The sequence below is a fragment of the Cannabis sativa genome, chromosome 9 (genome assembly GCF_029168945.1).
Source record: "Cannabis sativa cultivar Pink pepper isolate KNU-18-1 chromosome 9, ASM2916894v1, whole genome shotgun sequence".
NCBI classification, from domain to species: domain Eukaryota; kingdom Viridiplantae; phylum Streptophyta; class Magnoliopsida; order Rosales; family Cannabaceae; genus Cannabis; species Cannabis sativa.
Window position 1 is genome coordinate 24249383 of NC_083609.1, and position 19971 is coordinate 24269353.

The 19971-nt window shown below is 33.7% G+C and overlaps 1 protein-coding gene across 4 annotated transcripts; it reads right to left on the bottom strand.

The window, feature by feature from the left end:
• Window positions 1-15918, bottom strand: LOC115721711 (lysine-specific demethylase JMJ26). 4 transcript variants are annotated; one of them, XM_030650780.2, is made up of 12 exons: window positions 14292-15917; window positions 13612-13711; window positions 13373-13514; window positions 13107-13179; window positions 12303-13023; window positions 10441-10770; window positions 9136-9501; window positions 8089-8161; window positions 7925-8010; window positions 1011-1130; window positions 706-791; window positions 1-403 (listed from the first exon to the last, which is right to left on the bottom strand). In XM_030650780.2, exons 1-12 carry the CDS (start codon window positions 15491-15493, stop codon window positions 358-360), a joined length of 3345 nt encoding a protein of 1114 aa, XP_030506640.2. In that variant the 5' UTR covers window positions 15494-15917; the 3' UTR covers window positions 1-357. The 4 variants fall into 4 exon arrangements, 2 of the variants coding, with proteins under 2 accessions (XP_030506640.2, XP_030506641.2); XM_030650781.2 differs by having other exon boundaries at window positions 13107-13170; window positions 14292-15916; XR_004012654.2 differs by lacking the exons at window positions 1-403; window positions 706-791 and adding exons at window positions 4082-4138; window positions 4362-4556 and having other exon boundaries at window positions 14292-15918.
• Window positions 15919-19971: the final 4053 nt, after the last annotated feature.

Below are 19971 nucleotides of genomic sequence, written 5' to 3' on the forward strand. Positions count from 1 at the left end.
TGGAATAAAATGATACCACATAAATTGAGATGGAGCTACTTGAGTTGGCGATCTTTAATGGCTACACGTCGATTCCGTAGTCTTACAAGAAAGATCAGTCATTCCGAATATACTCACTACATTTTTATAGAGGTACATTATATTACTTCCTAATATATCTATCTACAGAAGGAGTTTCTCACAAAAGTGAATTAACTTTTCCTTGTGCCACCTAAACTCTGCCAATACTACTAGACAAAATCAGAGAACTCCTGGCACGTGGGCAGAGTAGCCTATTTTGATACAATAAACAACTCCAAAAACAATGGAGAAAATTATACCAGTCGTAAGTATGGTGAATAGTTAAGTTGAAAGTAATTAGGACTGGGTGATCTTTTTTCGCTTCGACCCAGTTGTTTCAGACCTGAGAATGAGCACAACTTCTATTACAATCCAATAATGGGTTTATAAAAGAAAAGAAAAAAAAACGTCTGATAAATAATTCAAACTTAAGTTAATCTGGCAATTCCAACTTTTTTAATAAGCTAAAATAACACCATCTACTTATCTCAATATACTCTATACTAGCGAATACAAGACACGAAACCATACCAGAAAAAGAAAAATTAGTTTACAGAAGTTAACATAATAGAGAAATATCTAAAAGCTTGAAGCAAGTCTTAAAACAATTTTGCAATAAACACATACAAGTTATGACAAACTAACCTTGTTTCTGAAAGCAAACCAAGGTTTAAATCTGGATCCAGAGTTCTCAAAGCCGACAACGTTGCATAAAGGGTCATTTTCTTCACCTACTCAAAAATTGCAAATTAAAAATACTTTATGTAAGTTATAAATGAGTCCTTAAATATACTGAATGCCACCTAAGATCTACAAATAACGTAGAATTCCAGTATGGAATATCTTTAAGATAGATACAACTGAAAGTGATCTGATCAAATACAAACAGCAAGAATAGATAAGACATTAACCACATAACACCATCCTACATGAACCTAAAGATCACGTACCTCCAATTTGTCCTCGTTGGCCTTGTGACTAATGGGAAGTTCTCGGAATTCCTCTGCTAATCGAATGCACTCACCAACATTTTCTGGCGAGACAAAGTCAAGTGCAACCTTTATGCAGGACTGGGAAAAAAAGAACAGAACACCACCCTTATTTTTTAATGTTTTGAAAGATAGAGAACTAGCATAAACAGAACAGTAATCATAACTCTCTAGCATATGCAACTTTACTTTAGTTCAATACTAATCATACTTTTTTCAAGAAAACTACACAATCACCACAGAAACCAGAAAACCATAAAACATGAAAATACATAACCAAAAGGATTAAAATATCATCACCCTAAACCCTACTCAACTTGTATAAACCTCCTTCCCTCGCTCCCTCACACTAGAAATAGCTAAATTAGTTCTCATTGATAATGCACACAGCTACTCAAGCTGAAAAACGAAAAATTACATAGTATTACAAGAAATACCGTCAATCTCAAGGTAATTCAGAGAAATCCACTTACTGTGCAACACTACATATAAATAAGACTACTGATCTGAATGAGGTGTAGCTGCTTTCAAAGGCAAGTAATATAGGCTAGGCAGTGGGTAATTGGCCTTTGAAATATTTGGGAATGCCACTGGGAGATAATCCAAAGATGTGGTTAGTTTTCAAAATCCCATTATATAGTATTAACTCACAAGAGTCACAACTCAGCCTTGACTAATCTTTAACTGCCTATTTGGACATAAACCGTCAAAAGCACACTAACTAGACTGAAAACCAATAATAACACTTGTAGCATCTTGGATAGTTTGCTGCTGACTCCTGTGTAGTAAGTACACCACATGAAGACTAGTATGATTGCAATCAAATGACATAGCCGACTACTTAGTATATAGGATGCTTAAGAAATACTAGTCACCCTCTCAATCAAATCCCAACCTTCTTGTAAAGCAAATTTTGTCATTTCACACCCACTGTGATTTGGGAAAATTTAAACTCGCACATTTGTTAGGGAAAGATGACCAACACCCAACCAATATATACATAAGAATGTTATGAAAAATTATAACTAAACTACATAAAATTACACAAAGAAAACATTTGTAAGCAAAAAAACAAAAATTAGAAAATACCATATTTATAAGAACATTTCAGAAATAATCATATTTACAACTTGATAAGATAAAAAATAAAAAAAAATTAAAAAAAAAAACTCAATTCGCTTGACACCACTCACAACACACCAGAGGCTGCTACTGGCAATTGAATACAGCCCATAATATGTAATCTTGATACTTATAAACTGACATTAAATGTTTTTCGATACATTACATTTAGTGCAAATATATAAAAATATACATCCCCAGAAGCTAAACTAAAAAAGAATTACAAAGAATATCCTAGGTGAAACTAAATTTCTAAAACCAATGAATACAATAACTACTAAACCTCATAAGATATAACATTTAATCTCCTAAATTAATTAGGTCAAAACCATGTTTTCCAACACTTCCCTCAAGCTAAAAAATGGATTACCAATTCCAAGCTTGTCAACTAGAGACATAAAAAACTGCACTGGAAAGGTGAGTTGCAAATTGATTCTATGTAGAGACAAATATAGTGCAAATTAAACCACTTTCAAGCTTCTCTTTTGTAAGATGTGTGTTGATTTTATATACATCTGTTTCAACAGTTCATTCAAGAGCTTTCTTGAAAAATAACACTTTGCCTACTTCAACTACTGAGGTGAACATGATGTATGTATATACTGACTTACTAGACTCATAGCAAAAACAATGTCAGGTTTAGTGTGTGAGAGATAGATGAGCTTTCCACCTAACTCTTGGTATCTTCCCTTGTCAAATGTATCTGCTATGAACTTTCATGCTTTGTTTACAAGTTTGATTGGAGCTTTGCAAGGCTTACTACCAGCATTTTTGGTTTCTTTTAGAAGATCAAGAATACAATTCCTTTTCCATACAAAAATATTCTTATGTCTAGCAAATTCCATACCTAGAAAGTATCTTAGTGTTCTAAGATCCTTGACTTCAAATTCTTTGATCAAAGTCTTTTGTAGAAGATTGATTGAGAGGTAGTTCTAACCCCCATGACCACAAAGCCTTGTGTTGCAGACAAGTGTTGTCCCCCCTGGAGCAAGGTGGGAGGGAAGTACAAAGAGTTTGCAAAGAAGCTTACGACCATTGAGACATACATCTTCTTTCTAAGAGGACAATAGCATCGATAGCCTTTTTAAGTAGGAGAGTAACCAATGAATACATTTTTAATGGCTCTAGGGTCAAGTTTAGTGCATCCCTAGAGTAACCAATGGATACATGAAGAAATGCACTACAACCAAATGTCTTAATAGGCAAAGTTTTATGGTTGTCCTAAAACGAAGTGAACGATTATGGGGTTGTTAATAGGCAGCAGTGAGAATAGCATCCTCCAAAGGTACTTAAGAACATGGATAATAAATATCAAGGCTAGAGCAACTTCTAAGAGGTGACGAATATCACACTGCAAAGAAGCAAATAATTATTAATATTGAAAAGTTGTTGATTTTCAAAGAAATAAAGTCCATTAATCCTAGCACAATCAATCATACTCCCCAAGGATAGTTCCTAAAGTTGACAATAGTCGAATATAAATTAAGCAAGACAACAATTATCAGTATTCAACTTACTAACAAAACTTTAATTTCATTTTAAAAAAAGAGCATGAATGATTGACTTGAGAACTCAGTCACTCAACAATTTAGTTGTACCAATTCCTACAAAAGCAAAAAAGAGTAGCATAGACTATATTGACAAATAGAATTATAAGAATAAGGAGTTTAGGATTCAAACAAATAATTTAAATCGGCCATATGATCAGAAGCACCTGAATCAATTATCCAAGGTGTTAGAGAATTTTTTAGAGGAGAAATTACCATAGTGTGGAACAAAGCATAATGCACTAAGAGATCTGGAACCAAAAAAATAAATTTAGTGAGGACTAATTCAAAGATCATATAAATGTGCAAGTTGTTCCTTACTAAATGAGAGTGAAGCAATGCCTAGTGGGATATCAATATTACCTTGAGTCTAGGTTTGCTACGATTCCATGTAACTTTGGCACTGAGGAGTCCACTTGGCTAGTTTTCCATGAATTTCCGAGCAAGTAGATTGAAATTGTCAATGGTGTTAGAGAATTTTTTAGAGGAGAAATTACCATAGCGTGCAACAAAGCATAAAGCACTAAGAGATCTAGAACCAAAAAACAAATTTAGAGAGGACTAATTCAAGAAGATCGTATAAATGTTCAAGTTGTTTTTTACTAAATGAGTGAAGCAATGCCTAGTGGGATATCAATATTACCTTGAGTTAGGGTTTTGCTATGATTCCCTATAACTTTGGCACTGAGGAGTATACTTGGCTAGTTTTCCATGAATTTCCTTGCGGGAAGATTGAAATTATCAATGGTGTTGACAATGACCACACCAAGATTTCTCATCCTTACAATTTGGTTGTGGGAGATTAGGGTCAAATTTGTTACACGAAAAAGAATAAGACCTACAAATAAGAGTCAATCCATTAATAGGTTGGCATTCCAAACCAGTAAGCATGACTCAGCGTCATGCTTCTTCACGATGGTCTTCAAAAAAAAAAGCTTCATCAATATCAAAAAGAAGAGACGACTGACTAAACATCCTTGTACTTCATTGAGGGTGTTTAACCAAGTAAGGAACACGAAAACCTTTTTTTATCTAACTATTGTCTCTATTTTACGTTGCATTCACTAAACAGTGTCGTAGTCTTAGATATATCGAGTTCCTACTTCTTGCCATAAATATTGTAAGTCCAAAAAATATATAGACAACACAACCCAACAAGCTCCTTAATGCCAGGAACAATTAAGGATCCCCATTATGAAAAAGAGTGCATACAACAAAAGCACTTTTATTACTTACTAGAAAAGTAGCATGATTGTGATTTGCAAGTTCAAACATCACAATGAAAACAATCAACAACAACTCTATTGAATGCTGAAGGAAACAAGATTTAAAGAGCAATAAATTATGGGAACCAAAGACAAATATGATGAACGCCAATACCCATCATTATTGAATAGAGGAAAACCATTTCAACTTTACATTGTTCATTTGGTTAGTAAAGGCCATCTCTTTTCCTAGCATGTTCAATAATGTTCCTTGTACCCATTTCCCAAAATTCACAATGAGAAGGACCTAATGTCTCGCTACAGTATCTTTAATGAGTTTTGGGACAGATACAAGATTAGTGAATAATTTTGGGACATGAAAAAAAAAATATGTGGACTATTCATAGAAACATCTTGACAAACAAATGACGCGATTAAATCATTAGCTATGCTATTTTCTTACAAGGACAAGGTATAAAGGAATAATATTTTGCGGAGGAAAAGGTAAAACGATTTGTAACTCCAAAGCTAATAATCCATGTGTGAGTCGCATTATCCAAAGCATCAAGAGCATAAAAAGATGTACTTGAAAAGGCAAGATTACAAATACCTACAAAGCTTGATGACAAGTGCAGCCATCATAAAAAATTCTTTAATCTCTCAATCTATTGAATTTGATAGGTGCCACAGGGTTGTTTCTCAATTAATTGCATTCTAATCATATTAGCTTTACCTTGGCCCCTTGTCCATTTCTCCATGCTCCATTATTGGCTTAAGTTGCTAGCTTGTTGAGAAGCATAAAACACATATCTTTAGTGTGATAGGATGTTTGCAATAAGTGCACCACAAATTATTCCTATTGAAAGGTTTCATCTAGTGTAACTACTTGCTTTTTTTCAATGAATGATGGTTCAACAAAAATTTCCATACACTACTTGCTTTTTTTCAATGAATGATGGTTCAACAAAAATTTCCATCACAATTGTTTTTACATTAATAAAAACACTAATGTCAATCTCCCAACAGCATTATTCTCTATCGTAACTCCTTCCCTCTTCAGCAAGAACAATGAAAATAATGCATTAACAAAAAGCAAACCTTCATTCCCAAGGATTTGTACTTGTGTTCTACATCAAATTCCATATTAAGGCCACCCAAAAAGTCATATGGTTATCTTTCAATAAATCTTTCAAGTTTGGCTGAATCTTTACTACACTTCATTTGCATATATTGATAATGATCCATCTCTGCCAAAGACCTTGCAAGAGATTGGAATATTTAGTTACAATTTGATTTCCATGTTTTGTAGTAGCAACCTTCATCTTAATCTCATAGATTTTTGCTTTTCAAATGTTTGAATACTTCAGCCTACCAACCTTTCAATCTCCTCGGCAACATTATAGAAAATGCAAGTCTTACTAATTTCTAAAGAATAAGTTCCAAAGCCAAGACATCACTATTGAATCTTCCTTATCCCATGAATCAAATTTCAAATCTCCTTCCTTAGGACCTGTACCAGGAAAATTACTTATTTTTCCTCTACCCTTTAAATGAGTTCATACTACTTAAGACTATTGCAAGCAATTCTCCCCATTCAATCAATAAGCAACCAACATATTAAGAGGTTGTTTGGCTTCAGAACTTAAAAATTATTATTAATTTTAAAAAACAAAAAAATATTTTTAAAAAACTAATAGAGGTTGTTTGGCAAACTTTTTTTAAATGAGTTTTAAAAAACTAAAAAACAAAAAACATCAAAATGTCGTTTTCAATTTTCAAAAATAAGTTTTTTATGTAACATATTCTATTTTACATTTTAGTTCACATACTCAAACCCTAGAGCCAAACAAAATGTTTTAAAAGGCGTTTAAGGCTTATGCCTCGAGGCGCGCCTCAAAACGACGCATTCAAAAAACGCCTCTAAAAACTAAAATAAGTTTTAATAACTTGTTTTTTATTCTCACTTTTAAAAAAACAATTATGAAAACTAAAAACTGAAAAACAGTCAAACAGTCAAACAGCCTTTAAATCACCCCTGTCAATTTTTGACCTAGTTTTGATTGCTTGCCAAGCAGAAGTGTTTGTGATTTTAGATATCTCCAACATGAATTGAAGACAGGAAGAAAAATGGCAATCAAAAGAATAAATACTATGATATGGGTATCAAAGAACATGGCAGACCATAGTTCTTTAGAAGTTAGGAAAATCAGCTATGAAGGCAAAGAAAATACCTTGTTAAAGGTATCAAAGAACAATGAAGAACTGAGTTCTTTAAATTGAAGAAAATCAGCAAAGAAGCTAAAAATAATGAAGCCCAAGAGCTCAAAAATGTAATACCATCACAAAAGAAAACATCATCGATGCAATACATTAGGCCAAATTAAAACTATGAAACCTACTAAAGTATTAAAGATCAATAAACTCCTTGGTCAAACCAACTCTCTAGAGTATAGAATCAAGGAATACAATAACTACAAGATCCCTTAAGATGTAACATTTAATCTCCTAAAGTAATTGGGGTCAAATTAATGTTTTCCAACATATACAATATACTAGACTCTTAATTCTAAATAGCTAACAATTCGTATCAACCATCAAACTATCTCTATTGCATAAAAGTTTTAAGAAACAAAAAACAATACAGCCCACTTATAGCAAATGAACATGCATTGAAATTTTTATGCAAGCACAAAATGAACATTTGAAAGAGGCAATCAAACTTAAATCTAATAAACATGACTAGAAGCAAGCATGCAATTGTAGGGAAAAAGAAAAACACATAGACAGCCACCTACTTATACTCATGGAACATGCATTCAAAAAGATAATGGGAAAAAGTAGCAAATATCTGTTGCCAAAAACAAGCAGGCCAAAGCAAGCCTACAAGGCCTTCATCTTTACAAAGTAAGATTGTCCAAAGTAATGGAATAGAGATATGTACATCATCTGTTTCATCAACAAATATAACAGCTTCAGTATAATAAGCATGTGATTTTTTTACCTTCAAATTTCTGACTTGATGGGGACAACCAGCAGGTATGAAGACAGCATCTCCAAGTTTTTGAACAAAAGACCATGGTTCAATTCCTATTAAATAGCATGCAAGCATGTAAAAGGGGTGATTTATGAATAGAACCATTCCACACACATCTATAATGAACTAACCATATTCCTCCTTGAGTTTCCTTTTGTGCTCCATAGTCAAATAAATGGTCTGGTCATGTATGGGATGAATAACCTATGGCACCAAAAAGAAGCATTAAATAATAAAAATACTAGGCAACCCAAATATATAAATAAATAAACCTCCAGGGAATGAAGGGCATGTGATTATGCAAGTAGAAACAAATAAAAACTAGCACTAAAGCTCCAATTGAATCTCCAGGGAATGAAGAAGGGCATGTGATTATGCAAGTAAAATCAAATAATATACTAGCACTAAAGCTCCAACTATGTTTTTTGATTTTGAAGATTTAGATTTTTAAAGAATTCCCTCAACTCAATGCACCTTAACCAAGCACATTTGACATGGTTAAAATTTGTGATGGTCTACAACGCAATACTATGAGTCCAGCCCAGTCCTCTCTACATAAATAAGATGTCTTAAGGGAAATGGTCATTAGAGCCATCCAAGCAAATTGACATACTAAGCTAGTTGCATGACCTACTTTAAACATTAATATTTAAGAATACTTTCATTGAATTAGCCTAGCCTCAATCAACCAGCCAGGCCAAATTCCAGTTTGACACAGTACAAAACCTAAAAGCTAACAAGCCTACAAAATCCAATTAAGCACTATAAATTCATTTAGTTATTAAATATATATATATATATATATATATATATATATATATATATATATATATATCTGTTTTCACCACTAGCAATAAGAATAAAGAATTAAAAGCCTTTAAGCATGTTAAAACCCTTCCATTTACATACTATAAAAAGGCAGTGTAAATGAGCAATAACAATGGACATTTGACAGGAATAATGAGTCAACTTAAACAAATTCAGAAAGTCTTGAATGGTAAGGTCACAGAAAAACAATCTCATTTCACATAGAGACATTACTAGAAAAGTAATTAGTAATTCTGAATAACTTTAAACACTGAAAATACAAACTGGGATTACATTATCTTTTAAACCATCAAGCAACAATTAAGTTAAAAAAAAAACACATTTAATAAAACTATTTACGGTGCAATTACCTGTTCTAATGGAGAGCAGTGAACATGCCTGAATTCTCTGAAGTGCTGTTTCAGATATTCCTGCAGCTTGGGAACATCCTCTCTCCTGAAAATGTCCCAAAGAGCACCACCCTCGGCCATTTCCAAGTTTTGCAGTTTATTTTCAAAATTTAGCGAGTGATCAATACTATGACCACTTTTATCTTGCCCTAACTTTGCCTCTTTCTTCTTTACAGATTTTTTATCATCAACCTCGTTATCCACAGTCTGATCATTTCCAAAAATTTCTCTTTGGTCTTGCTTATTGTGCTTCTCTTTCAGGTTTTCTATAACAGTAAGTTGCTCAGGTGTGAAGCTAACATCAGCAGTGTGCATCAGAACATTCACCTGAAATACGAATAACTTACATATTAAGAATAGAAACAGGGTAAATGCTATTAATAATGATCCAGATAACTTCTACAATCTAAAATTGTACTTATGATTTTCTTTCAGAAGAGTAAACTATTATCTTGTAACAATAAGATATAGCAAGGAGCTTGTATGAATACAAAAAAAGTAGAATCATAAGTATTCTATATAATCTGCAATTAGAATAAAGGTTCAAATTGGAGCTAATCACCTTACTGATGAAGTCATTCATAGAAGGTTAGTTGTGATATGAATGTGTGTAAAGAATCCTAAATTTTGTCCAACACGTGGTGGACAAGAGCATAGAGGTGGGACAAAGAAGAAATTAGAGTAAATACACCTCATGAAGTACATATAGTACATCCCAACTCTAATAGTCAATAAATAATTGTGTGAGTGTGTATAAAAAGACAACTACACATAGTCCGGTGAGGCAAATTGTCTTCTCAATGAAAATATACATACATATATATATGATGAAAATTCCAAAAATGTCAGATTATGTATAACAAGGTAGAGCTCTAACTATCACATAGTCAGAATCAACATTTTAGACCAACTGCATGCATTAAAAGTATATTAAACCCTAGAAGATACAATAGCCTACCTAGAAAGTTAGAAACTATGAAACACAACCAAACCTTGAAACATTTTTTGATCTCTACAGTATAATATGATAAATTTGTCTAGCAGGGACAAGGTATTCAAGAAGACTCATAAAACTACTTTGGTACCAACTCAGAGGAGAGAATAATTGAAACACAGGTCAAGATTCACCCATTCACTTTTGTCCTTTCATTCTGAATTAAAAAGTTACCACCATTTTAAAAGTATATTAAGAAATAGGAGTTACATATACTCCATGCAAATTCCAAGACTTAGATAGAATATGTATTTTAAGGATAGCCAACATACTGCATCAGACATGTCACAATGAAGCTTGGTTACAGAATCTCCCCGTCCAAGCTCTTGCTGAATACCATATGCAATGTATGTCTTGGGTCCCATGTCTGGTTTTATAGCCTTCTTGGGCAGTTTGACAGCCAGGTTTAGAAAACCATTATGAGGGTGTGTGTATTCCTTAAATGGCAAGCAACATAAAAACTCCATATTATGACGGGGCAGACGCTCTTCAAATAAATTAGTTGGAGGCCAATCTTTCAGCTTCAGTATTTGAGGCCAGTTTTTAAAATCAAACCGACCTTCTAAATACCCAGTAAAGAATTGATGGATATTAATGTCTGCCTGCATTTCAACAAGTCAAATCAGCATTGCAAAAAACATATGCATGCATTTAAATGAAAGCAATAAGCATAACAACAATCATGATGACAAAAATATATGGAAAGAAAAGACACAAACATAAAAAGCTATTATAATATTAGAAGAGAAAAGAAGGGTTAACATATATACAGAACAGACAGTACAGGAAACAACAAATTTTAAAAACATTATATAGAAGATGAAAATACAGAATTCATAAACCTGGACAAAAATATGCAAGTCTTATGATCCCAATATTGTTCGCGTCTTGTTTAAGAAAGCATTTTAAGCCTCCAGGCATTTTGTCTCTACGAGGCAATGGTGTAAACCTCAGGGTGTAATGAGGCATGAGCCTCAAATACTTAATTAAAAAATATTTATAAATACCTAAGTATATAAAGAATGAATAATAAAACATAAAATAAAAGAAATTGTTTGAAATTAAGAGTAAGATGTCAAATAAATCACCATTACACATGACATTTACTGTCAATTAAACTCCAACTGATAAGCCTAAGACTTATCTTTTGTATCACAAAATGATTAAAGGAAATACTTAGTCTCTTAAGTGCATAGCATGAGTTGTCTTAGTATTTTAATTCTATTGATCCAATTGTAATCATGTGGCCTAAGTCTTTTTAAAATCAATGCTTATAAATAGAAAGGGAGCAACCTCATTTAAATTAGCTTGGAATTAAAAAGGAGTAGATTATTTGTGGGAAGACCAATCTTCTCAAAAGATTGGGAATTCGGAGAAACGAGCTTCTTGAAAACTCGATATTGTACCTTTGTCATTGTTTTTCAAAAAAAAAGATCACTTGAGGAATTCATTACTGGTATTTATTTTGGGACATATTTTTACTCTAAGATTATTCTATCACCAACATAGCATAGAATGCCCATTAATTTTCTATAATTCTCTTAGATTCTACTATAATAGAACAAATTTGATTAGTAATGGCTTTGTTATTTATATTAGAAAAAGCGACAAAGGAAGCATGTCTTTGACTGACTTTCTCCCAAGCTTTGCTATTTATTTTTGAGAAAAGGGAAAATAATTAGGTGAACACTACTCAAGTGTTGATTAGGTTTCTAAAATAACTATACATTTGTTGGGCTTTATAAATAATTAGAATTCTTAACATACCAAGGCTGAAGTCTTAGTATTAAAGTTCAATTCATAATGGGCTCATTTTCTGGGCTCTTACCCTATTTCAAAAGATTAAGGGAGGTTTGCACCTCCCTCACCCTATGAGGCAGCACCTCAAATCAGGGAAGCTTACATCTCCCTACACTTTAATGTTTAAGCCTTGAGGAGGCTTTCCTCCACCTCAAATGCGCCTTTCTAAACCATTTGATCCTATAAATTATAACCATAAAAGAAAAATTACTTAAGAACTCATTACAAGCAAAAGTAAGCAAGCAGTTAAGAGAAAATAATAAGCAAATAGAAGCAAAACCAATTCATTGGTAACACTATTGGTATTTAACAAAAATTTGGCTACAAAACTAACCTCACACCAATCCAAACAATCAATTGCCTTGACTTCCAAATGTTTACTATGCTTGGTATGATTCATTTGGCGACATGCTCGCCACATGACCAACGGTTCCCAGCTTAAACCTGAAGTAGTTTCAAGCACATTACTAACAATTACAGGTTCACCTCTACTCCAATGCAACCTGAAATGTTTTAGATCCTCTTGTTGGATTTCTATGGCTGTTGGACAGTACAAATAATTGTCATCCGAATCCTCTCGAGAAGCAGCCTTCCTTACTGTTCCATTGTTCAATTGACTCACATCCCTTGAACTGGAGCACAAACATTGTTGTCCAGGAATTTCAGACATGTCAATTAGATTGTAAGTTTCTGCCATTTCTTCTCCTTTCTTTACCAAATCAGAGACAAAATTTTCAGAAAAAATGCATCTCAGTTCCAGGAGACCATCACTGCAACCATGCATATCCTTTGGAGGACATGGAATTCCTCCATCATCATTTGCTTTCCACTCAGAGGTTGGCCTTACACTGTCCGAAAAGATAGTGACTTGAGGTTTATTAGGCTTACCACCGTGTAAGTATTCCAAGCCTCTATTAATAAACTGAAAGACAGCATCCTCCCCACCCCCGCGCAGGTGTCCATCTCGAATCTCGCGGCAGCAAATGAGGCAAAGGTCATATGAGCATCTAGGACAGCTTCTGTGAAAATCAACTATTGAAGTTCTGCAGTTGTTGCTGCCAAAAAGAACTGAATTTGAGAAACCAAAATAATAAATAAACTATTTTAAAGTTTATGTTAATTTATGCTGATGCCCTACCAATACACACGTTCTTTTTGAGAGCAACCTGCTTCTTGTATCTTTAGCTCTGACACAGCTATTCCTGCCAATACGAACATCCATTCAAACTTTCATTGTAAATTCCATTAACATTTTTCATCCAAGTTTCAAGAAGAAAAACAAAGAACCAACATATTCAATTCCATCTTGAGATTTTCAAAGAGCTACACACATGACCTGAAACAGACTTGATACAATGTCCGGTAGTATAAAAGAATGGGAGAAAAAGAATCAAGTTGATATACCTTGTCTTTTAGCCTCTAGCTCTCTTTCAATCACTTGTTCAGCATTTAGTCTTCTCATAAATGGAATAATGTGTTGAAGCAAATACCTAGAATACTCAATTTCATCATCATTGCTAACATTAACTTCCTTCTTTGTCAATTTCTGCAGCAACACAACCAAATGTTGTGAAAATTCACTCGTAAAAACAACTATTTTAGCATTTACTAGATGTGCAGACTGCAAAAAATGGGGAACTGACCTTCAGGGGCACATCTAAGCGCAAGCAGGATTTGCAGTTACAATTTTCCCTGCATACAGGACATGACTCAGCAATGTCCTCTTCAGGTGTATTAGGATACCTACACAAGGTTATGCCCAATGAGAAAACAGCAACACAATGTAAAAGATAGAGTCAACAACTACAAAAGGTAACCGTTTATAAGTTTATTAGAACATCAAAAACTTTATCTTTATGAGGATACCACATCAGTTGACGCCTAACTGTAATGACTACCAAACTTAAAAAAAAAACTAAATATTTATTATAAAAATCTCTGTTCTGCAAGACTGAGACCAGATTAAATCTAACTAATTGATATAATTCCAAGATCAAGTCCTCACCAAAAAAAAAAAAAATCAAGTAGAACAGATATAAAAAAACCCCCTCAACCCACGCTGTTACTTAAAAAAACAATATATTGCCCTCCGTTATGTATGACTACCTTATTGCATTCATTGTTGCTTCGGTAATTTATGGAATGCTATGATGCTCAAACACACCACAAATATGTATGATAATATATATGCATCCATGATATTTCATCATGTACAGCACAAACTAGCTTTGCAATTTCAAGACCAATAAAAGCAAGAAACTCAAGACGTGTTAAGAAATTAGAAACGAAGAAACCAACACATCGCAAATCAAAAAATGCATACCAGTTCTGTATGCAAGGTATACAAAACCGCTTTCTCTCACACTGTTTACATCTAACAACCCTGCCTTTGTCGTTCCTTTGGCATTGATGGCACATTAAGGAATCCTCATTTTTTATCCTCCTTTTATTTTCCAATCGACCTCCTGTCAAATCCTCCTTTTTACTGCTATCGTTCACGACTTCTCTCTCTAAATCATTCTTCTTTACACCACCCCTTACTCGACCCTTCTTTATTTTAGAATCCTTGTCATATAAATCGATCTCCATTGTTTCCATATACCTGACCTTTGTTCTAACCCTAAGACTAGACTTCAGTGGACCATATTCAAGCTTATCAACAGAATCACCACTAACACCAACCCTTTCAACTTTCTCACTTTCACTAACACTACTCTCCCCATCAACTTTCCGAAGCTTCTTTTTTTTCCTTCTTTGACCATTATTAGCCTGACCATTCCCCTTCGAAAGTTTCGGACTTTGATTCGAAGACTTCTTAGGCCTTCCTCGTTTGTTGCCAGAAGCTCCATTACCGACCACGACCCCAGCTGAATCCCTGGCTATCACAACCTTCTTACCCTCAATACCGCAATCAACAGCAAAACTCTCCTTCCTTTCTGGCAATATCGCAGTACCTTCGGAGAGTTTCCGGCCATTATCGGACACTTTAACTTCACCGTCGACACAGCAATCATCAACAAAACTTTCCTGACATTCCCGTGCTTTCTCATCACTTTCCGATATTTTCCCGTCATTTTCGGAAACTTTCTCACCACCTTCAAAGACTTCCTTTTCACCCTCGATACTGCCACCGACAACAAAACTATCCTTACTATCGGGCATTTTCTCATCACTTTCCGATGCTTTCCCACTATTTGCCAATACTTTCTCATCACTTTTTACGACATCCTCTTCACCGTCAATACCGCGATCATCAAACCTGTCTCTTTCACTTACCCGTATTCCCTCACCACATTCAGATACTTTTACTTGATTCTCAATACCGCAATCATCAATAAAAACGGGATTTTCTTTATTCTCTCGCACACACTCATCACTTTCCGTGACTTTCACTTGAACCTCCATATCTCGATCATCAACAAAACTCTCGTTAATTTCTCGTACCTTATCATGACTGCCGAATGCTCCCTCTTCAGCCTCCGGCACGGCTTCGCTTGACTGTGTCTGCATAGCTTGCACTTCCATGTCCACAAAAAAAAAAACAAATTTTTAGACCATAGAGAGAAAGAGAGAGATAGTTTCTGAAACAATAGATTTGAAACTATATATATATCATGGGTGGGGTTGGGGAATGTGGAGAATATATAAAGGCGGATTACTGATTAGGGGGAAACTCAAAACAGGGAGCGGTAAATTTTGAAATTAAGGCGGCAAAACAGCCCTAAAAGAAAATAATAATTCTTATTAAAAATTGGGGATTTAGGGTTTTTGTGTCACTTCTTCTGGATAATGATCAGAAAATATGCTTAAATATTTATTTAATGTACGGTTTAGTGCCTACCGACCTATGGTGATTGCAAAGATTTTTTTATTTTTTTGGAAATTGATGATAGGGATGTTCTGCAACTTTCTTTATTCTTACGGAAAGGAATACTGTTCAGTGTTATTTGGATACAAAATAAAAATAGAATGGAAAATGAGTGAGAATAAAATTGAATGAAATTTTTGTATTTTTTAAAGATGAAAATGTGTATTATATTAAATTAAAGGTTCTTAATATAATAAGCATTTATAGAAGGAGTCAATTCTTCTAATCAAGTACAAGTAGAGTCCATCAAAATAGTATATTTAGCTAGCAAGTTTAGCAACAGGATTAGCAAACTTAAACAGAAATCTGCACTCTAGAGAAATTGGACACTAATTGAGAAATATTTATTAATAAACAATAGAAATCGGAAATACAAGATTTAGATGATTGCAATTCTTTAACCACTAAAAGAGAATTTGTTTCTATATAGTAAACAAATAATTGAAGGTCCTTTAGCCATTGCACACTATACATTAAAGTCATAGCTTCCATCACTTCAAGGCGAAAAATACTAGGGAAAGGCATAGAAATTTTTGTTCTTTTATTTGATAAAAATTAAAATAAAAAAATAAGATAAATAAATAAATTAGATAAAAGAGCGTCTGCCCACTTTAGTGTTATGTGGCAGTTAATATGTCTTTTAACAGTTTTTTATGGTTTTGCCCAGTTTCCTTCCTTGTTTTCCCTCTTCTTCTTATTTTTCCATACCAGTAACTGCTACTTTCAATCCAAGTTTCTTTCGTTTTTGATTGTTTCTTGGCGGGTTTTTCTAGTTCCTTTGTTCTCTTTTGCATTCACTGTTGCGAGCATGGATCCCCTTGTTGATCGTATGAAATCAACTATTAATCTAACTAATACTGAACGTTCTGTGGTGGCCATTACAGACGATGGTGCTGCTCCTGCTGTTGGTGAATCTTTGGATCTTCTTATGGTGGTCCGCATTTTATCCCCAAGGAAAGTTTGGTTAAAACACTCTTCAACGTCAAATGGCTAAACATTGGGATGGGCGGTTTAAGGTAGTTATTTTAGAACATCATTCAGGGTTATTTTTTATTACTTTTGGTTGCTTTAGGGATAAACTTAGAGCTCTTCGGATGGAGCCATGGTATTTTCAAAATCAACATATAGTCTTGTATACGCCTACTGTTTTACAAAATGTCACACCCGAATCTATGGTTTTCTCACCATTTTGGGTTCAAGCATATATGCTTCCTTTCCTGAGTAAATCCCAATCTTTGGCTAAATCGTTGGGCAATATTATTGGTGAATTTCTTGAAGTTCATGAGGATTCCTGTGATGAAGGTTGGGGTCATTTTCTTCGATTTCGGGTTCGTATGGATATTAGACTACCACTGTTAAGAGGTCGTATGATCACCCTGCCAAAAGTTAGGGATGAATTTTGGGTGGAATTTCGATATGAACGTCTTCCTGAATATTGTATGGAGTGTGGTATAATTGGCCATTCCTTTAACAAATGCTTTGTTCATCTTGAAAATATGGATAATGGTATTGACTTTGAATTAGCTTATGGCCCGAGTTTAAAGGGATCTGCACTTCCCTCTTTAAAGTATGACAGATATCGGGCTGACTTTTCGAAAGGAAACGCTTGGTCGCTCATCACACGTTTGGCTAGGAACACCTTAACTGCTACGATTCTGCAACTGAATGCGAGACCTCTCCCGAGTCCCAAGCCTTTGTTATTTGGAGAATCCTCTACTGAGAATATTTCTCGTGGTTTTCAGACTATTACAACAATGGATGAGACTATTGTTGGGTTTTATGCCCTAAATAAAACTCATTTCAATATAATCAGATTTACTTATTAATAAAGATCAGAAATAACATTTTATGTTGCATGGTTCACATGATTTATTTCATGATTATGTATATAATGTATGAATTCTATTTAAGTCCAGAACATATGAATTTGTTAATGATTATAGTGTTGTCAGCACAGTGGAATATAATCTTAATTATATGTTTAAAAGTTTATTCCCTGATTTGTCAGTTCACTGGATTTAGACTGACATGATAATCAGCGATAGGTATTCTTACACCTTGGATAAGTGTTATGTCCTTTCCAGGGCATTGGCAAAGTTTACCAGTATCGGATGTATGGAGTATACATCGGAAGGGACCGATATTGAACTTTGATTAGATATATTAAATTTACCGTAATATCTATTCAATTCAATATCACCTGTTGATCCTAGATCAAATGATCTTAATCTTGATATGTTTAGGTTCGATCTCAAGAGTATTATACATGTTCTTTGATTTGTTAGTTAGGCCTACTTTTGGGTCAGGGTGATACGTACATTTTGGGAACATGATAGTACAATTGAGTGAGAGCGCTAACATAAATATGGAATCTATAACTTCTATAGTAATTTAGAAGTGAAACAATGATATCCTTCGAGCTTGGCTAAACAGAGATAAATGGTGGAGATCTCATTTCACATCGCTGAAATATCATTTATACGAAGCTAAGTGTTTTAAGGATAAAATACATTGAAGGTGTAACGGTAATGTTGGGTTTTATGCCCTAAATAAAACTCTTTACAATCTGATTAGTAATCAATATAAGAAATTTGAAGTGATTTATGTTTGCACGAATTTTTACATGCTAATGGTTTAAATTTGTTTATTACATTTACACACAAAATCAGTTAAATCCAGATCATATGTTTATTCACAATTACAGTATCGTCAACACAGTGGAATGTGATTGTGATCATATGAATCAAAAGAATAAGTCCCTGTTTCATCAATGTTATTGGATTTACACTGATGTGATAATCAGCGATGATGTGTACTTACACTTGGAGTAAGTGCTATGTTCTTTCCAGGACATTAGTAAAGTATACTAGTTTCGAATGTATGGAGTATACATTGGACTGGACCGATATTGCAACTAAGTTAAGATATTACAAACTTACCGTTATATATATCTTTTTAAGTCAATATCAGTAGTTGATCTTAAGATTAAAAGAATCTAAATCCTGATATGCTTAGGCTCAACTCAGGAGTAGTATTCATGTTCTTTGATTTATTAGTTAAGCCTACTTTTAGGTCAGGGTGATACGTATATTTTGGGAACATGATAGTATGATTGAGTGGGAGTGCTAAACATAAATATGGAATCTATAGCTTCTACTGGTGTATAGAAGTCAAGTGATGATTCTCTTCGAGCTTAGCAAATAGAAGTAAATGGATGAGCTCTTGTTTAACTGACTAATTATTAGATCACTAAACACCATTTATAGGTAGCTAAGTGTTTTAAGGGGCAAAATACATTGAGGGGTGAGAACGGTAAAGAAATCCCATCCTGATGTAGATCATCTATATAGAGGATCTTTAAATCACAATAAGATTATAACAATGGTTAAATGAGATATCATATTGATATCGTGGAACATATAATATGCTCTATATAAGTCTGAGAGTGCAATTCTAAGTTCTAAGAGTGGATTCAACGAAGAATTAATAAGTAGAAATTTACTTGGTAAATTTGGTTCACTTATTGGAAGCTCAGCATATAGATCCATGGTCCCCATTCTAGTTGAGAACATTCTGCTTGTAAGACTCATTAATTGATTCGTGATTGATCAATTATAATTCTAAAGTTAGACTATGTCTAATTTGTGAATTTTCACTAAGCAGTGGTGAAATTGTAAAGAAAAGAGATTCTAGGTTTATTTATTTATTAATGGACTTTATATGTCTAGTTAATAATTTAATTAAATAACAATATTATTTAATAATCTATTTTAGTTATTAAATAATTAGTTTTGGCATTTAAATGGTTAGAATTAGAAAAATGGCGTTTTTGAGAAAATAGAAATAAAATTTGTTAAAACTGCAAAATCAAGTGGGGCCCATAAACCACACCATGGCCGGCCACTATTTGTGGAAATTCAAATTAATATTTTCATTATTTTAATGTCAAATAATTCCTAACCTAAACCTAGTAGTTGCCTATAACTAGAAAGTGATGGCTCAGTCAAATAACATGCTTTTTATAACATCTTCTGACAGAAATTTCTCTCTTCAGAAAAACTGAGCCTTCCCTATTTTCTTCTATAGGCCGAAACCCTCTTCTCTTCTTTTCTTCATAAAATTTCGACCCTAGTGA

Bases quoted from the DNA above. Each gene is read 5' to 3' on its own strand.
- LOC115721711 (XM_030650780.2), bottom strand. From the start codon at position 15,493: ATGGAAGTGCAAGCTATGCAGACACAGTCAAGCGAAGCCGTGCCGGAG. The intron at 10,771-12,302 runs GTTAGTTTTGTA...GTTGAAATGCAG, and splicing joins ATTGTTTGGATTGGTGTGAG to GCAGACATTAATATCCATCA. The intron at 792-1,010 runs GTACGTGATCTT...ATTTTTGAGTAG, and splicing joins CCAACGAGGACAAATTGGAG to GTGAAGAAAATGACCCTTTA.